This window comes from Camelus ferus, chromosome 35 (assembly GCF_009834535.1).
Source record: "Camelus ferus isolate YT-003-E chromosome 35, BCGSAC_Cfer_1.0, whole genome shotgun sequence".
Classification (NCBI taxonomy): domain Eukaryota; kingdom Metazoa; phylum Chordata; class Mammalia; order Artiodactyla; family Camelidae; genus Camelus; species Camelus ferus.
In genome coordinates, this window is record NC_045730.1 from 26970289 (window position 1) to 26987873 (window position 17585).

The window sequence follows — 17585 nt, forward strand, 5'->3', positions numbered from 1 at the left end:
CTCTATTTATGTTATGTGAAAATGACATAATGATTTTGCATTTAGCCAGTCAGTCTGCAGGAAGCTAAACTACTGCTAAAAGAAGACGATGAATTAATCAGAGAAGTTTATGAATACTGGATTAAAAAGAGGAAAAGCTGTCGAGGGCCGTCTCTCATCCCATCAGTGAAACAGGAGAAACGAGACGGCTCCAGCACAAATGACCCCTATGTGGCTTTTAGAAGACGCACCGAAAAAATGCAGACTCGAAAAGTAAGAGACCCTGGGGACATTTCTTTGTAATTTTTTTTGATGTAAGAAAATGTGTCTATGATTATGAATATCTCAGTATCTGAAGGCTGTGTTTTAATTGGTGTTTAGACAGACTTTCTATCCAATATAATGAAAAAGTATCAGTTTAAAGTGAGTTGACCTTAAGATTCATTACAGAGCTATTAATGATTATATTTTAAGGTTAATCCGTTTAAAAACCGTTTTCATAGTTGATTTCCTGGTGATCCATGTTCCTTTTCAGTGTCTTTAAGTTCTAATCTAACCCTTCAAATACATGTATTCTTCTATATCAGCAGCTGTACTCAGAATGCCACTAGTTAGAAATGCTTATGGACATTAAACAAGCAAATTCATATTTGCAGAATCGCAAAAATGATGAAGCCTCTTACGAAAAAATGCTTAAGCTGCGTCGAGATCTCAGTCGGGCTGTTACTATTCTAGAGATGATAAAAAGAAGAGAAAAGAGTAAAAGGGAGCTATTGCACTTAACCCTGGAAATTATGGAAAAGAGGTAAAATATTTTAATAGCATTAGAAGTATGGTACCATTAGCATTTTGCGTAGACTTACTTCCTAAGCACTTGTGTGTACCTTCAGAAATACATTCTTGTCATAATAATCAGAGACCGTTGAGATGTGTAGGATGATACACTGTAATTTTACGTGAATTCCTGTCTTTATTTCCTTTGAAAGCAACTGGGTTGAGTAAATGAAACATGCCAGGTATTTACATTTTGAAATCATGTCCTTTTGCCCTTACTTGAGTTGTGTGCAGAGCTGTGAAGGAGAGAACACTTGCCACTTTTAAAGTTTTTATTTTATTCACTAGATGGCACTGAATTTTATGTTAAACACTTACTGAGTTTCTTTAACAGAGAATGATATAGAGAGGGGGAGGGGACAGGCCCATGATGTACACCTAACCCTCGGATGACCCTTCAGCAGGGAGGGCCTTGCTCCCCTGTTTCCTAGTCCTTGTTTCCAGGGAAAACCACTGTTAAATTTCCTGCAGTTCATTTCAGGAAAATCAGTTTTATAGCACAGGCAACTCAATTTAGCAGTAAGTCCCTCAGCGCCATTTTAGGCATGAATTTGAACATCTCCACCACATCTTTGACCAGAATTGTTATGTTAAAATTTAAACCTTTGTTTTTTCCCCACAGTTGTCTATTAATGGTGCCGAGATAAAGCTATAAGCCAAAAAGTAAAAGAAAGAAACAGTAGGAATTACGTAGTCTTTAGTTTTAATAAGCATTCAGCGAGCAGCCCGGGGGGAGCTGCGGTCTCATCGCACGCTCACCGCCGTCAGTGTTCGTCACTGTGTCTCAGTTAGTTGTTGGCAGTCGCGAGGATGAGTGCTTAGGGAACGAACTTCTCAGGCTGCGTTTCCGGTGACGCAGGTATAACTTGGGCGACTACAGCGGCGAGATCGTATCCGAGGTTTTGGCGCAGAGACAGCCCGGGAAGCCCGCGTACGCCGCGCCCGCCGCCCCCATCGCCAACAGCGCCCAGTACCGACACCAGGAAGCGGTGGACGCCAAGGAGTTCAAAGGCAGCAAGGTGAGAAGGGCTCTGCGGTGACAGTAGCTCATAGCGTGGGCGTGGTGTCTTGTCAGGGAATCAGTGAAAAGGGAAGCACGTGTAAGCCCAGGAAGGACGCGCAGAGCGCGCTTCTGATTTCAGGCTGGCCCGTAGGCGCGGCAGGAGCAGCTGTGGGGAGAGCGACCTTCTAGTGTGATCATGGACTTTTCTTTGAGGACCGGAAGGCCCTAAACTGCAGGGAACTTGACACACAGTTAGCATATTTACACAACCGTGATACCTGCTGTGATCTTTTTCTTCCCGACAAACTTTTTTGCCTCTGCGCTTTTCTGGCCTGTTGGCCTCGCATGGGACGCACCTCTCCCGGCCTCTGCCCCCACTGCCTGCACGGTTCTGACCTCCCTGTGTTCGTCGCTCCGTCCCTCCTGCCTTTATATTTTATCCGTGTGTCCGTTGAGTGATTTCATATCTTTACCTGTCCAACGGCTCAAAATCCACCGCTCCAAAGGGCTTTCGTTGTTCAGCCAGCAAGTCCTTACTGCTCTGTATTTTTTCAGTACCTTAGCATTATGGATTTATCTTTCACTGTGTTAATGCTTATCTGAAGTTTGCCGTATATGCATAAAATCGTTTTCATTATTACTTTCCCAGTACTGATTTGTTAATTCTTTGGAATAAAGGTTAGACGTCCCATTTTTAAATTCTCTCCTAGAATTTTCATAGAAAATTAAGAAAAAAGATACAGAAGCCCGCAGTGAATACTAATTTCAGTTACAGGACAGGATTTCAGAAGCTGGAGAACTTCTCTTCTTTTACTTTTAATTAAAACGGAATACTGCTGATTATGTGTAGGTTGTAGGAGCACCCTCGTGTTTTCAGAGACCGACCTCTAAGACTTTACCGTGTAAGATGACTGAATGTAAGGGTCTTGTCTCTTGAGTGCGCATGCCTGCATGTTAGCAGTAAACTTATTTTTAGAACTTCTCCAAAACTTTGTTGAACATGGTTTCTCATGTTTGATTCCTGCCCGCGCTGCAGCAAGATAAAGCCGATCTCATCCGACCCAAGCGTAAATATGAAAAGAAGCCCAAAGTCTTCCCGCCGGCCGCGGCCGCCGCGCCCCCGCAGGCCGGCCCCGCCGCGCTGCCCGGCTTCAACGCGAAAGACCTGAACCAGTACGACTTCCCCAGCTCGGACGAGGAGCCCCTGTCCCAGGTGAGCGCGGGGGCAGACGGGGCTGCGGGCGCAGAGACGGGGCTGCGGGGCGCAGAGACGGGGGCTGCGGGGACGGAGACGGGGGCTGCGGGGGCGAAGACGGGAGCTGCGGGGCGCAGAGACGGGGCTTGCGGGGGCGGAGACGGGGTTGCGGGGGCGGAGAAGGGGGCTGCGGGGGCAGGAGACGGGGCTGCGGGGGCGGAGACGGGGCTGTAGGGGGCAGAGGCAGGGCTGGGAGGGCTTGTGCCTGACTCCACCTTTCTGTTGAAAGGTGTTGTCTGGCTCCTCGGAAGCGGAGGAAGAGAACGACCCCGACGGCCCCTTTGCTTTCCGCAGGAAGGCAGGCTGTCAGTACTACGCTGTAAGTTTACGTTTTTCTTTCTAAGCACAGACTGTTGGTTTTTGCTTGGCAAAACGAAATAATTGGGATTTTTCTTTTTAAGCCTCATTTAGACCAAACTGGCAACTGGCCTTGGACGAGCCCTGCAGATGGGGGCCTCGGGGACGCGCGTTACCGATACTGTCTGACGACCCTGACCGTGCCCCGCAGGTGCATCGGCTTCGCGCGGAGGCGGCTGGGGCGCGGAGGGAGGTAAGGCGCTTCTGCGCTCCTGGCGCAGGGGGTTCGGGTGGGGCGACCATCTGACATTTAAAGTGAGGTAGTCCTCCTGAGCAGCTCACTTGTTCCCGCGTGCTGTTCGCTGAGTTTCTTGACTGAAACATTTTACCACTTTGCTATCTGTTTCTTACGCAACAAGAGCTTTTTGTGCGTAACTAGGAGTTCCCTAGTGGGTCTGCTTTTCTTCCCAAGACTGGAAACCTCAGGTATCTCTCCTCAGGTAGAATTCTGAGAAAAGGCAGCAGATGAAGGCAAGGGTTAAACGTGACTGCATAAATTAAGTTGAAAAAACCACACAATTGTTTTAGGAGTTCTGGGGGGAAAGGATAAATATAGGCCAAGAAACGTCATATAAATACTGAGCTGTTTAACTCGTCCGTGGAAAGGCTGCAGGACCTGATCTTGACATCCAGTTTGCCAGCACTTCTTCGTTTAAACCTGGTGGAAGTCCTTCGTGCTCCAGGTGTCTTTCTGTGAAGGTGTAGGGCAGGGAAGAAATCTCAGAACACAGAAAAGCAAAGAAAAAGAAAGACACCCAAGTATAATGTCAAAAAAAAAAAAAAAAATCAAAGGCAAAAGAGAATATCAAGGTGCTTTCAGGAAGAAGCCTAAGGATATAATTTATGGTAAATTAATGGCTTATGCATACATTACTTTCGTTTTTGAATCTTAATTGCAATTTTTAATCACTTAATCCTTAGTTTAGAATTATCCAGACACTAAGACATTTTATAGAACACTTCCTGTCCCATCATTATGCTGACATCAGTAGTAGTGAAAATTCTCTGTTGGCTGTATTTTATTCTTACTAGCATTAATCAGCATTATTATTCTAAGATGGAGTCATTTATAAAGTTTACATACATACGTAACACGAAAATATATCCTCGAGAGTAAGTAGTGGCTGAGTTATTTTGTCTGCGAGAAATTTTAATGATGTGAAATATCCATGGAATGCATACCTCTTAACTGCTTTTCTCCTACCTACCCCCTCTAAAAAAAAATTAAGTTTTGCTTAAATGAAGAACAGATAGGTTAGCAATATTTCATGAAGTGTTTTGGTGCTTTGTAATGGAAGTGAAAAATCAAATTCTCCCGTACAGTGTCAGTGACACACTGTTAGGCCAATCTGTAGAAGTGTTATGTGACTTGCTGTTTGTTGTAAAATGGACACCTGATTCTCTAAGGTGATTACTTCCTTCTTTAGTCGGATCATTATAAAGTCAAAGAACCTTTATCAGAAATTGAGATTGGGGAAATGAGAGAGTAGCTCAGTGGTAGAGCGCGTGCTTAGCATGCACAAGCCCTGGGGTTCAATCCCCAGTACCTGTATTAAAAAAGAAAAGAAAAGAAAAAGAAATTGAGATTTTAGCCCATAGAACCAAATACTGAAATAACCAAATTTAAAGCTTTTAAATATTCAGTATGAGATGGCTTTTTGGGAGTTGGGGAGAGAAAGAGAAGCGTTGTTTGTATGATTTTTGAGCAGCTGTTCTACACGTGTGTTTTTGCATTCCTTTGATAGGGTCTTGCTGGACAGAGCTCACTCAGACTATGACAGTGTGTTTCGCCATCTGGACTTGGAAATGCTTTCCTCTCCACAGCGTTCTCCAGTCAATCAGTTTGCCAATACCTCAGAAACAAATACCTCGGACACATCTTTCTCTAAAGACCTCAGTCAGATACTAGTCAATATCAAATCATGTAGATGGCGGCACTTCAGGCCTCGGACACCGTCCCTACATGACAGTGACAATGATGAACTCTCCTGTAGAAAACTGTATAGGAGTGTGAACCGAACAGGAACAGCACCGCCCGGGACCCAGACATGCAGTACCTCCACGCAGAGTAAGAGCGGCGGCGGCGCGGCTCACTTCGGTATGTTCGTTCGTTATGAGGTGTGTTTCCGTGGCAGCGCCCGGTTCATCAAGGTTTTGAATATGTGGTCTCTTATACTTAGCGCTAGAAGTCCCTTTCTCTTAGTAGTAGTTTTTTTAAATCTCGGTTTAAGTATTTGAGTCCGATTGTACACGTGTCTTCATTTAAACATGCCCACATGCGTAGGGGGTTCACTTATTTAATGTAGGAGGTTTGTTTCCTGGATACCCTTTGAGAACCACAAAATTCAACTCTTTACAAGTACTGTGAAAAGACAATGGACCATAAACTGATACTGTATTATGTTTGGACACTTTTCTGGTCTTTTCCTTAGGCTGCTTAAAAGTAGACCAGCAAGTCGATAGACATGCAAAGCCTTATCTGATGACACAGTAATTCAAAATAATTTGTAAGAGGGAAATTGATTTTTCAGAGAAAAACATTTAAATTAAAAGATTATTTTAATAAATTTGGGGACATTTTCAGGTAATACCTACTTCAGCATTATGGCTACATGGTGAAATGTGTCTAAAATAAATGCTGTCTCAAAGTATTCTCAAATTTTAGTTTTCTATCTTAAAGCTGTTGTTTGAGGCATGTAGGTTATAGAAATTCGCTATTAAAATTATGTTACTACAGAATTTTATAAAAATAATTCAAGTATAGATTTTGAAAGGGCTGTAATAGTATTTATCTGTCCCCCTGTCTGCTAAGGCTACAGTTAAACCTAGTAAATATGAAAATATGCTTCTTCTTCTTAAAGACCTCCAGGAAAGATTCCATAGACTTAATGTACTTTGTGGTTAGAAATAAAGTACTTCTATGAAATGGAAGTCTTTGGCCTCATAAGAAAGATCATCACGTTTCAGAAATCAAGTTGAAGATAATCTATAAATTATTCTGAAGTCTAGCAAATTATTTATAATCCCATTAGTTTCAGAGTCTTTCATGAAGAGTGTTTCTCTGGTTTTATAGTCTTAAAATTCAAAATGAAGAACTTTTCAGTATGGAGGAGGAGTTATGTATGGTGTGCGTGTAGAGATTTTAGTATAAACTTGTAATGTGTTCCCCTGATAAATATTTTCCAGTTGTTTAAAGTTCTTTGAGACCACACATAGAAAATTGGCTTGTTCTATCCATTTCTCGCCTTTGCTACCTCTTAAAGCTGAGTTGTGTAAATATTCTAAGGATTTGTCGTGATCTGTGTATGAAAATTGTTCAGCAATACGTAGACCTAAGCTTGGATATTGTAAAACTGACTTGATTTGTATTTGCCAGAGAATACTGAAAGGTGAACATCGTACAGTAGTATTACCAAAAATTTAGCTGAAAAGACTCTTTAATAACCCTAATTTTTTTTTAGTCATTTCCTTCCCCTATATATATAATACTGTTTTTACATGGGTTTATCAGTTTTTTTCCTGCTGCATTTCATTGTTTTCAATTTTTCCCTTAAATTTTACTAGATCTTCTTACAGAATAGAAACCTGCAGATTGCTCTAGGGTAACGCTCTATTCTTTCATGTTTGTGAATGTTCCAGAAACCTAAAGCTCTCTCTTCGTGCTCTATAAAGTATTGAGCAGTCGACTCATACCGTATGTATCTTTAACTTAAGTGAATTCAACTGTAGGCCTGTGGCGAAAAAATTAGAATTTTAGCAGTTCAGATGTTAGACAATCCTCTGAACACAGCTGTCCTGAGCGAGCGGGCCTCCGCGGGGCCCGTCCCCCTCGCGGCTCCGCTGCCTGCGCTGTTGCTTCGCGCTGCTGCCGTTTTGCCTCCATCCATGTCACTATAGTTCTTCTAAAGATAGGTTTTCTCATGTAGCGTAGCCCCCAAGTACGAACCTGGTATTCAGCCGCAGAAACTCCGATCTAGTCTGCTACCAGAGGAAGGCTGGCTGTGTGGGGCTTGGAAGGAGGTGGGTCTCTCACGGACACGCTGACGGAGTCTTCAGGGCTTAGTTTTCTACTGTGCCGACTTCAGAACTTAGCCGTTACATGCCCTGCGGGTCAGCTGGTGACCTTGCCTGCTGCTCTGGCCAGATATGTGGGTTTTGATTCAGCCACTTTTGATTATTCTGTAATTGTTTTAAATGCTAGTGTTTACATGTGTGCCGTTGACATAGTGGTGCCCTCTGGACTGATTTTTTCCTTTTCTGAATAATCCTCCATAAGGGCCGGTTCTCACGTTCAAGTAGGAGATTCTGAATGAGGGTATCATGAGCCCATCATTTTTGGTGAAGGGCACGAGTTGAGCACACCAGCTTTTGTCGCCTCTGATCGAGCTGCTCTGAGTCTGTCTGCTGCCTTCCCAGTCTTGTCCATTTTGCATGGTTGTGCGGCCGAGTGGAGGCCTGGTTAGTCTGGCGCTGCAGTGCTCGGTCCTCTGGATGCTGCGCGGCAGAATGACACAGCGTTAAAATCTCTAGGGCTGCTTTTAGTACTTAAGGGTAAATTGTGTATTTTGAATAGTCTTTAGTTAATATGTGATTTGGACAGTTTCCAAATACATTTTTTTTGATGTTGTTTAATCAACAAAAACACCTTTGAAAACTTAGTGTTTGTTCAGCAACTAATATTCATTTGCATGTGTTTGAGTTTGGGGGGTATCAGATTCAGAATTCATACCTTTTTTTCATAATTAGAATGTGCTCTGTAACTCAGAAGGACTAAAAACAGAAAAATGATTTTTAAATGACCCTAATATGTTCAGGATTTGAATTCCCAGTGAAATTTCATCAGCACTTCCAGTCACTTTCCTGAGTGCGGTGGGGAAGGAACTCTAGATTTGAACGTTGAATATTCTCATTGTTAGACTTTGTCATTCTGTGGGACCTTAATCCTTATCCAGATGTGTTTCAGAATGAGAATCACACGCTCAGCAGAGTCTGGAGCCGCGCCCGCAGTCAGATGCAGTCATGCTTTTACAGCTATGTGATGTGCAGCAGTGTCCACACTGAGCGGAAGGTTGACCACAGATAATCTCATGTCCAAATCACTTGCAGTCAGATGATACAGACTTGGCCATATCTTGCTATCAAATGAATTGTAATAAAGATTTGTTTTCACAGATTGGTTTTTTAGGTAACTTATAAGCACTTATGAACCTCCAAATTGTCAATTCAAGCTCACTGATTAGGGGGGTCACATTACTGTCTGCAGTCATTTCAGTTTATATTTATTTCTTTAAAGGTACCCTTTTTTTTTTTTTTTTGTATTAAGATAATTTTCTCCCCGTGTACTGCTCAAAGAACTTCTAATTGAGGAGCATCTTTTGAAATAGGTGTTTGGGTTTGTTGGTTTTTGTTTTTGTTTTTATAAGAAATACACATTTTAGTAATCTAGAATCCATCTTCTGAAACTGAGTTTTCAAATAGTTTATTTTAGTGGGCCCACCCCGTCCACTCCTGGGTCGTTTCAGTTGACCTCCAGCTTCGGGAACGTGACTTAAAGGGCAGCAGCCTGAACTCAGGCTGTTGCAGGTGCTGGTGTCCCGCACGCTGGTTCCTTGCATAAGAAGTGGACTCGTGAAGTTATAGATTATTTCATCTAAATTCCTACCCCAGAGAATTGTTAGAAGCTCCCAAAGCAACAGTAGTATCTGACCTCTGCCTAGATACCTCCGGGGCAAATTAAAATCCAGCAACTTCCTAGATCAGGTTGTTCTCCAGCTGGGAATCTTGTTTAGAAAGTTTGTTCATATCGAACAAAAGCTGCCTCCTTAAACATAAACGCACAGGTCCTGTGTGTCCTGGAGGCGCACTGGTGGGTTTCCTGCGCTCCATCATCATAGTGGCCTCCATGTGCCTGAAGTCCTGGCCCGCCCTTCCCTGTTCCCAGATTTTCACCTTGTCCGTGCCCCCCTCCCTCAGCCCCTGGCTCTTCTCCCTCCCGGAGTCCTGCCTGTCAGGAGGTCTGGGTCTGAGATTCCTGTGAAAGCACTTGATGCATATTGTTGACACGTAAAAAGTTTGATTATTTTTTGTAAACAGTATTAAATCTCAAACAAACTTTTGTCTATTTTTTATATATATATTTAAAATCTCATTGGTTTGTGGGAGGGTTTGTTCCAAACCCTTTTCACTACTCAGTATCTTCGTGACCTCAGATGACAGGTTCTTGGGCATCTCGAGTGTGAGGTTGTAGGAAGAAATCGCCAAGCATCCCTCCTGATCTAAAGTTTTTTGGTTCCGTGAAATGATTCTGATTCTAGGCTTGGTGATCTGTCCACAAAATCAGCCTGCCCGTGTTTGTGTAAATTGCAAACCTGACTACTACGCCCCATCTGGAGATAGACATACGACCTAAAAACTTTCTGCCATGATAGAAATTTAGGGGAATATGGTCATCTTTGTTTATTCCCGTTTAGCATTTCGTTGGACTTTGAAGTACAGTGATATCCAAGGTCGTCTCCATTTCAGCTTCTTACAGCTTAAGGGCTTTCGTGATCAGCTATTTTAATCTCTCTTGTATTTTGGAATGAACGTACTGAGCCCCAAAAGATTATTAAGTCACTTGCTCAGGTATGCTCAGCTGGTCATGACAGAGCTGAGAACTTAGAAAAAATCAGGCTCTCTTGGCCCCGAGACCCATGGTTTTATTACCATCGCTTCTAGCTTACACGTTGCTCTGTGTGTTTCTTCTGGAACATTTATCAGAAATGTTCAGGGGAGTTTTCATAACCAGGCTCTGGAGCATAGAGAGAGGTAAGAAATAATCTGACTTGGGGATCTAAAATCTGATGAGTGTTCAGGATCTAAAAAGTCAGTTGCATTTTTATTTCTAAATCTGTATTATTAGGAAGATGTTAACAGTTGTTCAAAAAGTGAAATTTATAAAACCTTCAGAGACTGAGGATTAAAATGTTGATTTAAATAGAGCAAAAATATGTGGAACCTTTATTCAAATTGATTTCCAATTTAATATTGCTAATTTTTTTTATTAGAACACACTAACACAGGCAAAGTTAGATGAAAGAATATTTTCACTTATATAAATGGAGTTTTGTATATAGATTTTTATAGTGAATGCTAAATTATTTTCTAGGTGTATAATGATACGACCTTCCAGAAACAGTCCTTTTTTTGTTTTTAAAGTTTACTAAGCATCTCAAGAGGAAATTCAAGATTTAAGTAACTCACTCAAACTTAGAAAATTAAAGTATAAATTTCAAAAATATATTAGCTGAACTAGTAAGTTAAAGATCTGTAGTTTTAAACAACTGCTTTTTATAGGTTTTTTTTTAAATATAAAGATAAACATTATGTTGATTATAAACACTTTCAGAGCAGCAACGTTTTTTAAATTTAATTTTCTTCAAGTTCTGATTTAACACATTTCTGTTACATGGAAATGGTCATGTTGACAAAGTTACTTTTATGTCAATATTTAGGGACTATCCTATTATCAATAAAAGTCTTCCTGTAGAATTCAGATCCAAGGATTACAAACATGGTAGGAAAAGAAACTCATCAAAGGACAGATATCAACTAAACAGATTTGTAACACCCAAAATAAGAAAATGAATAATAGAATTTCTCCAACAACTTATTTTTTGCCTTTTTAGCCCAAGAAATTAGTTCAGCTCAAGAATAAGAGCCTGTGTGAATACTGATAACACCTGGAGTTTTCTTAAATGTTATTTCAGTTTTCTGATCCATTCAGAATATATTAGAATTTCTACCTAACATCTGTCTGAACATTCTGCAGTTGTCCTAGGCAGAAGCCGTATCCTGGGAGAGAAAGATTCTTCGTGAGCGCTAAATGAAAATTATAAAACTTGGTGAAGTAATGTTCTAACTAAATTATCAAAATGCAATCAAAGACAGTAACAAATTAGCTGACAGTATTTTGAAAGCATTAAACGTTAGATGGAGAAAATATGCATGATTTATAGATTCCCTAGTACCCAGGGGTGCATGATAACCCTTTTTTTTTTTTTTTTATTGTTTTGAAATAATCCTTACCCAAACGTCACAGCCTTCTTAAAGAAGCCTGTAAAGTCATGTTGTGATTGTATGTGCTCTTTTTTTTGCTTTTTTTTAAATTGGCAAAGAAAAAAAAAAAAGAAAAAAGGTTTCCTTTTTTAAAAACTGCACACACTTTTTTGGGGGGTAATAAATGAACATTTTTTTGTTTGTTTTTTTTAGAACTGAGCTCTCCATAGACAAACATAAGTAGCATAACACAGTGTCTTTCCTCAGACATCATTCTGTACAGTAACCAACATAAACCACTCCGTTCTTATTGACTGGATTTTTTCCAGGTGGGTTAATTGGGTGGGGAAATTAATTAACCTTTGGATCCTCTTTTCTTCCTGTTAAACTTAAAGGATGGGTTCTTTTAATTAGAAAAGAAAAAGGTAATAACCCAACAACTTTGTATTTCATACAAAGGAAATGTTTGTAATGACTGAAGTTAGGAAGTGTGTCGAGCAGCTAAGTATTTATGCACAGAACAGCTAGGGATCGTCTGAACCACTGGGACAGTAAGATGAACGAACTAGAAACCAGATGGTAACTGTCAGGTTTCTTCTCAAGCTCAATGCCAAGTTGAATTTCAGTTACGTGGATTAAAAAAAAGCTGGTATTACCTTTTACGCAAGCCAGCCCGAGGGTCACAGCTTACAAAGATAATGGTTTTGAATCGTGGGAAGTGAGCATCTCTCTTTCCTATGTGTAACTCAGAAAGTTTAATTTTGTTTTTCTTTAAACTCAAGCCACTCTTGTTAAGTGTGGTTATAAAACTGCTGAAATTTTCATTTGAAAGTGATCTTTATAAAGCAGAAAGCTAAAATGCTTTAATTTTGCACACGTATTTTTTTAAATGCTGATTTGTTTCAGTGTATTGTAAGATGTGTGTGATGGCTGTGCGTTTTTGTAAAGTGTTTTCTCTTCTACGTTCAGCATTTACAGCCGAGCAGTACCAGCACCATCAGCAGCAGCTGGCACTAATGCAGAAACAGCAGCTCGCACAGATTCAGCAGCAGCAAGCAAGCAGCAGTTCCGCCACCAACACTCCACAGGTGAGCAGCTGTCTGCCTTGCGATTACCCCTCGTTGTTTCCCACCGGAATTCATCTCTGATCACCAGCCTTCGTCACAGAGCCTGCGTCTAACTAGCAGGAACGTGGCCTTCGCCCGAATCTCCGTTATAGCCATTGTGTGCAGAGTTTAAAAAGAGCACGACAGGTGAGCCTGGGAGGTGTGCTCCCGGGTTTAACACGTGAAACTGAAAAGCATGGCCACGACAGGCGGAGCCCTGTCCTGCGGTCTGGGCTGCAGTCTGTGAAGGTACCTCTTTCCTCAGCAACCCCACCCAGCTCGTTATATGGGGAACCTTAATTATTTTAAATGTCACACTAAAATAACCTCTTTCACTAATAAAAGAAACCACTTTTAAACCTAAAGCATGATAAATGTTTGCCATTTCTAAGCATATTTAAGGCTTACTTGAGGCTGAGATTTGCGCCTCTAAGCATCTCAGAGGAAAAAAATCCTTTAAAAAAATTCAAGGGGCTTCTTAATTTCTAGGCTGAGTTAGGATGTGATGTGTGTTACTTCTGTTCTAAAAGGATGGTCATCTTACTGTCCCAGAGGTGCCTTTGGTTCTGTGTGTGCGTGGGCGTAAGTCAGGTGGAAGAAGTTTACGTCCTCATTTATTCATTACGTGCATTTGTTCATTCATTGATCCGTCGCAAATCACCGAAATGTTTTGCCTGGCATGTTTCTTGTCCAGTACTTTGTACTGGAGGTTCACTCTTTCTATGTTATAAAAGGTTTATGTTGGTAACTCCGTACTGTGTGTTATCACATAAGATCAGAATTCGTAATCCTTGAGTTACAGGATTGCTTGGACACTGATCAGGTTTATGACTGTCAGAGAGATGAAGATACTCCAGTGGTCTGTCACTCTGACTTACAGTCAGACTGGTTTTGGTAGACCTGTGTGGCTTTAACATCAGTTTGAGGCTGACTGATGCTGATGAGATTGGTTTTGTTTTCTTTGCAGGGTTTTGTCTCCAAGACTCTGGATTCTGCTAGTGCTCAGTTCGCCGCTTCTGCTTTGGTGACGTCAGAGCAGCTGATGGGATTCAAGATGAAGGATGACGTGGTGCTTGGAATTGGGGTGAACGGCGTCCTTCCAGCCTCAGGTGAGGACAGGGGCGCTCACAGTGGTTTGCTGAGATTTGTTGCCCGCGTCTGTGGCAAACCAGAGAGTTGTCCTTTCTTCCCCGCAGGCGTGTACAAGGGCCTACACCTCGGCGGTGCGGCGCCTGCAGCGCTTGTCCACACGAGCCCGTCGACGGCGGCCTCGGCGTTGCTGCAGCCGGCAAGCCTGACCCAGACTCCAGGGCCCCACAGCGCGCCGAGTCACCAGGTGACTGCTGCCAACTCTGCGCCAACTCAGGTTCTGATTGGGAACAACATTCGATTGACTGTACCTTCATCAGTTGCCACTGTAAACTCTATTGCCCCTATAAATGCACGACATATACCCAGGACTTTAAGTGCTGTGCCATCGTCTGCCTTAAAGCTGGCTGCCGCAGCAAACTGTCAAGTTTCCAAGGTCCCGTCCTCACCCTCCGTAGATTCGGTCCCACGGTGAGTAGTCACGGAGGCCTAGGGCGATCGGAAAGCAGGAGGCCTGACTCAGACTCTCTGGCCTTCATCTCTACTTATTTCTTGGTGTTTGTGCTCTTTTCTTTCCATACGTTAAACATGTCTAGATAAGACTTCCTTAGTTAAGGTCTAAACAGATAAATGTTGTAATTCAGAGTTGCTGAGAATTTGAGCTGAGCGCGCAGAGTGGGTACTCACACACGATTTGGCGCCACGTTCTCAGTATAAGCGAGAGCTTGCACTGCTCTGGCTTCCCTTCCACCTTTGCGTGGAGGGCGCCCTCTTTAGCATGTCTCTCTGTCTGCAGTTCCTTCCGCGGCTCCCCATGTGGGCAGAGTTGACCAAAGCCCCCGTGGCCAGTGAGCCAAGCTGCTGCTGCTGCTGCTGCTGCGGTCACGTGCAGGGCCCGGTGTTCGTGCAGGTCAGCTTTTCATCAAGCCGTTACTGGTTATGCTGACTTGTCTTCTTAGGTTTCAAAAGATGGGTTAGAATGATTCCTCAGGCTCTGTTCTGTTTTAAATACTAATGGTAGTTAAAATCCTACTGTCTGCAAGTTGTTTGGGAGGAACCAGGGGAAGACAAGGAGTTCTCAGTTCAGTGAGCAGACAAGCATGAAAAGGTAAACAATATTAATTGTGAGTAATGGGCGAAAACTGTCCTAGAGGCATCAGAGTATTACGTGCTTATCAAATTAGTTGTGTGGATTATGGCTCTTATTTCAAAATGAGGAGAAATAGTCTCACTCCGGGGTGTACCTGGGACTGTCCTACAGAATGAGATCAGGTTTCATCTTGGTTGGGCAGAGGAGGAGAGAGAGTGGGGGGAGTATCAGCGTGCTCAGAGGTTAACAGGTAAGCTGGTGTCGGAGTGACAGGAGGGAGTGGACTTGGGGGCTTCTTGGATGCCGGCCTGACGCGCAGGCTTCCTCAGCCCGCAGCGCCCAGAGCAGGGAGCAGGGTTTGTACCGCGGACTGCAACACGCGTCCCTGACTGCGTCTGAACCGACGTCGTGTCTGCTCGGCACTGATGCTGACCTGCTCCGTCAGTGTTCTGGGCCTGGTCGTAGCTAAGCGGCCAGTGACAGCTCTTACTTAAGTACATAATACTGTGGTTTTCACCGCTGTGAAGTTAGAGGACCGCGGGGCACTCAGTCTGTGGGAGCTTCTGTATGCCTTGTTTCAGGCCCTTTGTTCTACGGATGAGGAAACTGAGGCCCAGACAGGTGGCTGGCTTCCCCAGGCACAGCAGCGGGTCGGGTCTCTGGCGGCCCCACTCCGCACGCAGGAGGAACCCTGACTGAAAGTCCTGGCCTTAGTGAACCTCAGTCACGTGCTTCCTTTTAAAACCCTTAGGAAAGGTTCAGTAGAGGAGGGGGTTGAGACTAAACCAAAGCTCAGAAATTCTTTATGTGTTTTTAGCACCTCGATTGCTTGGGTGCTGCTACAGTTTTCTTGGTGCCACATCGGCCACCGAGTTTATGGTGACATGAGCCTGACTTCGGGGGTGTTTCCTGATAACAAACTGCAAAGGCTCATGTTCCTCACTTGCTGCCTTGTCCCGGAAGAGTCAGGTCTCCTTCTGTTACTAAAAATGTTTCAGCTTTTTACTGGGAAGGTCATCTTGATTGGTTCAGTTTACTGCAAATAAGTGATCTGTTGAACCGTATTTCCACAGGGAAAATCACGAATCGGAAAAGCCAGCCCTGAACAACATCGCGGACAACACAGTAGCGATGGAGGTGACGTAGCCGCCCCAGAGGGGCCGCCGCCCGCGGATGTGGTTAGGTGCTATGCATCGTCGCGTTGGATGCAGGGGATGATGGAATGCAGCTCGTGCGTTTCCGTGGCAGCTGTGAGGAGTTGACAGCAGTGCTCATCTCTCACGCTTCAGTTTTTCTTTCCTTACTGTTAATAGGAAAAAAAAAATCAACACCTGTAAATTAAGAATACAGCAATTATCTGTACAGTACTGCTATTTGTAATACCCTTGTATATATGTTCCTTGAATACGGAAGTGTTCATTTGTGATGCTTTGCACTGGGGGTGGGGGTGGGCGGGAGATAAATTGCAACAAAGAGTGTGAGATGTGAGGTTGTGTCGAGATGCAGTCTCATCACACGCGCATGGTGTGGAGCCTGCTGTTTTATCTATTTATTGTGCCGTGTTTACAGTTTTGTACACTGTACCTTCACTGGTTCCTGTGCTGTAGTAAATGTGTTAGGTAGCTGTGGACTCCTTGGTGTTTTGTAAATGGTAGAACATGACCTGGTTCCCCTCTGGGTCCATGAGTTTTCTGTGTATCATGTGAAAAAAATGGTGACATACATACAGAATTTTACAAAAAAAAAAAAAGGCATCAATTTAAAAAAAACGGGGAATGTACTGTTAAATGGGGATCTTCCTGGTCTGACATCATTAGGACAAGTAACAAGCTAAAAGTGAAGTCTCTTGACTCTTCCCGTCCCCGCCTGCCCGCGGCGCCGCGGGCCCCTCCGGTACTCACAGCACTAGCGTTGCGTCGCTGCTCTGCACACGGCCCGCAGCCCCCTTTCCTCCCACGCCGGAACGCGTTCAGTCAGGTCTGCAGACGGAGTCCTTACAACTGGAGTTTATGTTGTCTTGCCCTTTTTTTAGCACAAGAGGAAAATTGTACTTTTTATTGTCGAATTGTTTAAAAGACTTCATTCTTTCCTTGTTCTTAGGAAAAGGATATAAGGGAGAAGAACGCAGTAATTGCTGTACGTGTATCATCATTCCAGTTTCTAAAAACAGCCAGCCAGCTTTTTTCCTTTTAAGATTCTCCAGAAGGCTGCAAGGCCAGAACCACAACTATCGGGTGCCTTCCTTTGGAAATACATGACTTCTCTTCTGTGAAGAGAGTGGTACTTAACAGACTACTACCAGAGCTTCGCCAGCACCGAAGTCTGAATGCCCAGGCCGTTGGCATACGTTATCCTTAAGGTTTTTAATCCCACCTGGAAAAATTGTGATAGAGTTCTCACAAAATAAACCCAGGGCATTACATGTTGACAAACTAATGTGTAGTGGTCTTTTGCTTTTATTTTCAGTCCAAGAACTTTCGCGGGACTTTCATTAAAATCATCAGTAAGGCGGGGGTGGGGGGGACAGGGGAACGGGATTGACGTCCACCTTTACGACCAGTGTTTACTGCACAATTACTTCCTGTGCTTGGGACTCTTTTGGGTCCTACAACAGTGAAAAAAATTCCTACCCTCCTGGAATTTAGAGTCTCACTGGGTGATAAAAACAAAATGTGTAAGTAAAATTTAAATTGTGTTGTGTGGAGTATTGGGGCCGGGGGGCAGGGAGTACAGCAAGGGAGGGGGAGGAGCAGCACCAGGATGGGGTGGGGGTTGTGTCCAGCGGGTCGGGCAGGGAGGGGCCCGCAGAGAGCCGGGGGGTGGCAGAGAGGTGCG

The 17585-nt window shown here is 43.4% G+C and overlaps 1 protein-coding gene across 7 annotated transcripts in view; it reads left to right on the top strand.

Moving 5' to 3' along the window:
• The window catches only part of EPC1 (enhancer of polycomb homolog 1), an 89448-nt gene extending 72262 nt beyond the window's left edge, over positions 1-17186 (top strand). For 6 of the 7 annotated variants that reach the window (XM_032473911.1, XM_032473909.1, XM_032473910.1 and 3 more), the window contains 11 exons: positions 46-252; positions 636-784; positions 1673-1832; positions 2853-3029; positions 3301-3390; positions 3473-3621; positions 5174-5526; positions 12435-12553; positions 13539-13680; positions 13768-14131; positions 15824-17186. In XM_032473911.1, the coding sequence (XP_032329802.1) occupies positions 46-252; positions 636-784; positions 1673-1832; positions 2853-3029; positions 3301-3390; positions 3473-3621; positions 5174-5526; positions 12435-12553; positions 13539-13680; positions 13768-14131; positions 15824-15896 (1983 nt within the window). In that variant the 3' untranslated portion in view covers positions 15897-17186. The remainder of the gene's footprint in view (positions 1-45; positions 253-635; positions 785-1672; positions 1833-2852; positions 3030-3300; positions 3391-3472; positions 3622-5173; positions 5527-12434; positions 12554-13538; positions 13681-13767; positions 14132-15823) is intronic. The other variant, XM_032473907.1, reaches the window with a different exon arrangement.
• The last annotated feature ends 399 nt before the right edge of the window (positions 17187-17585 follow it).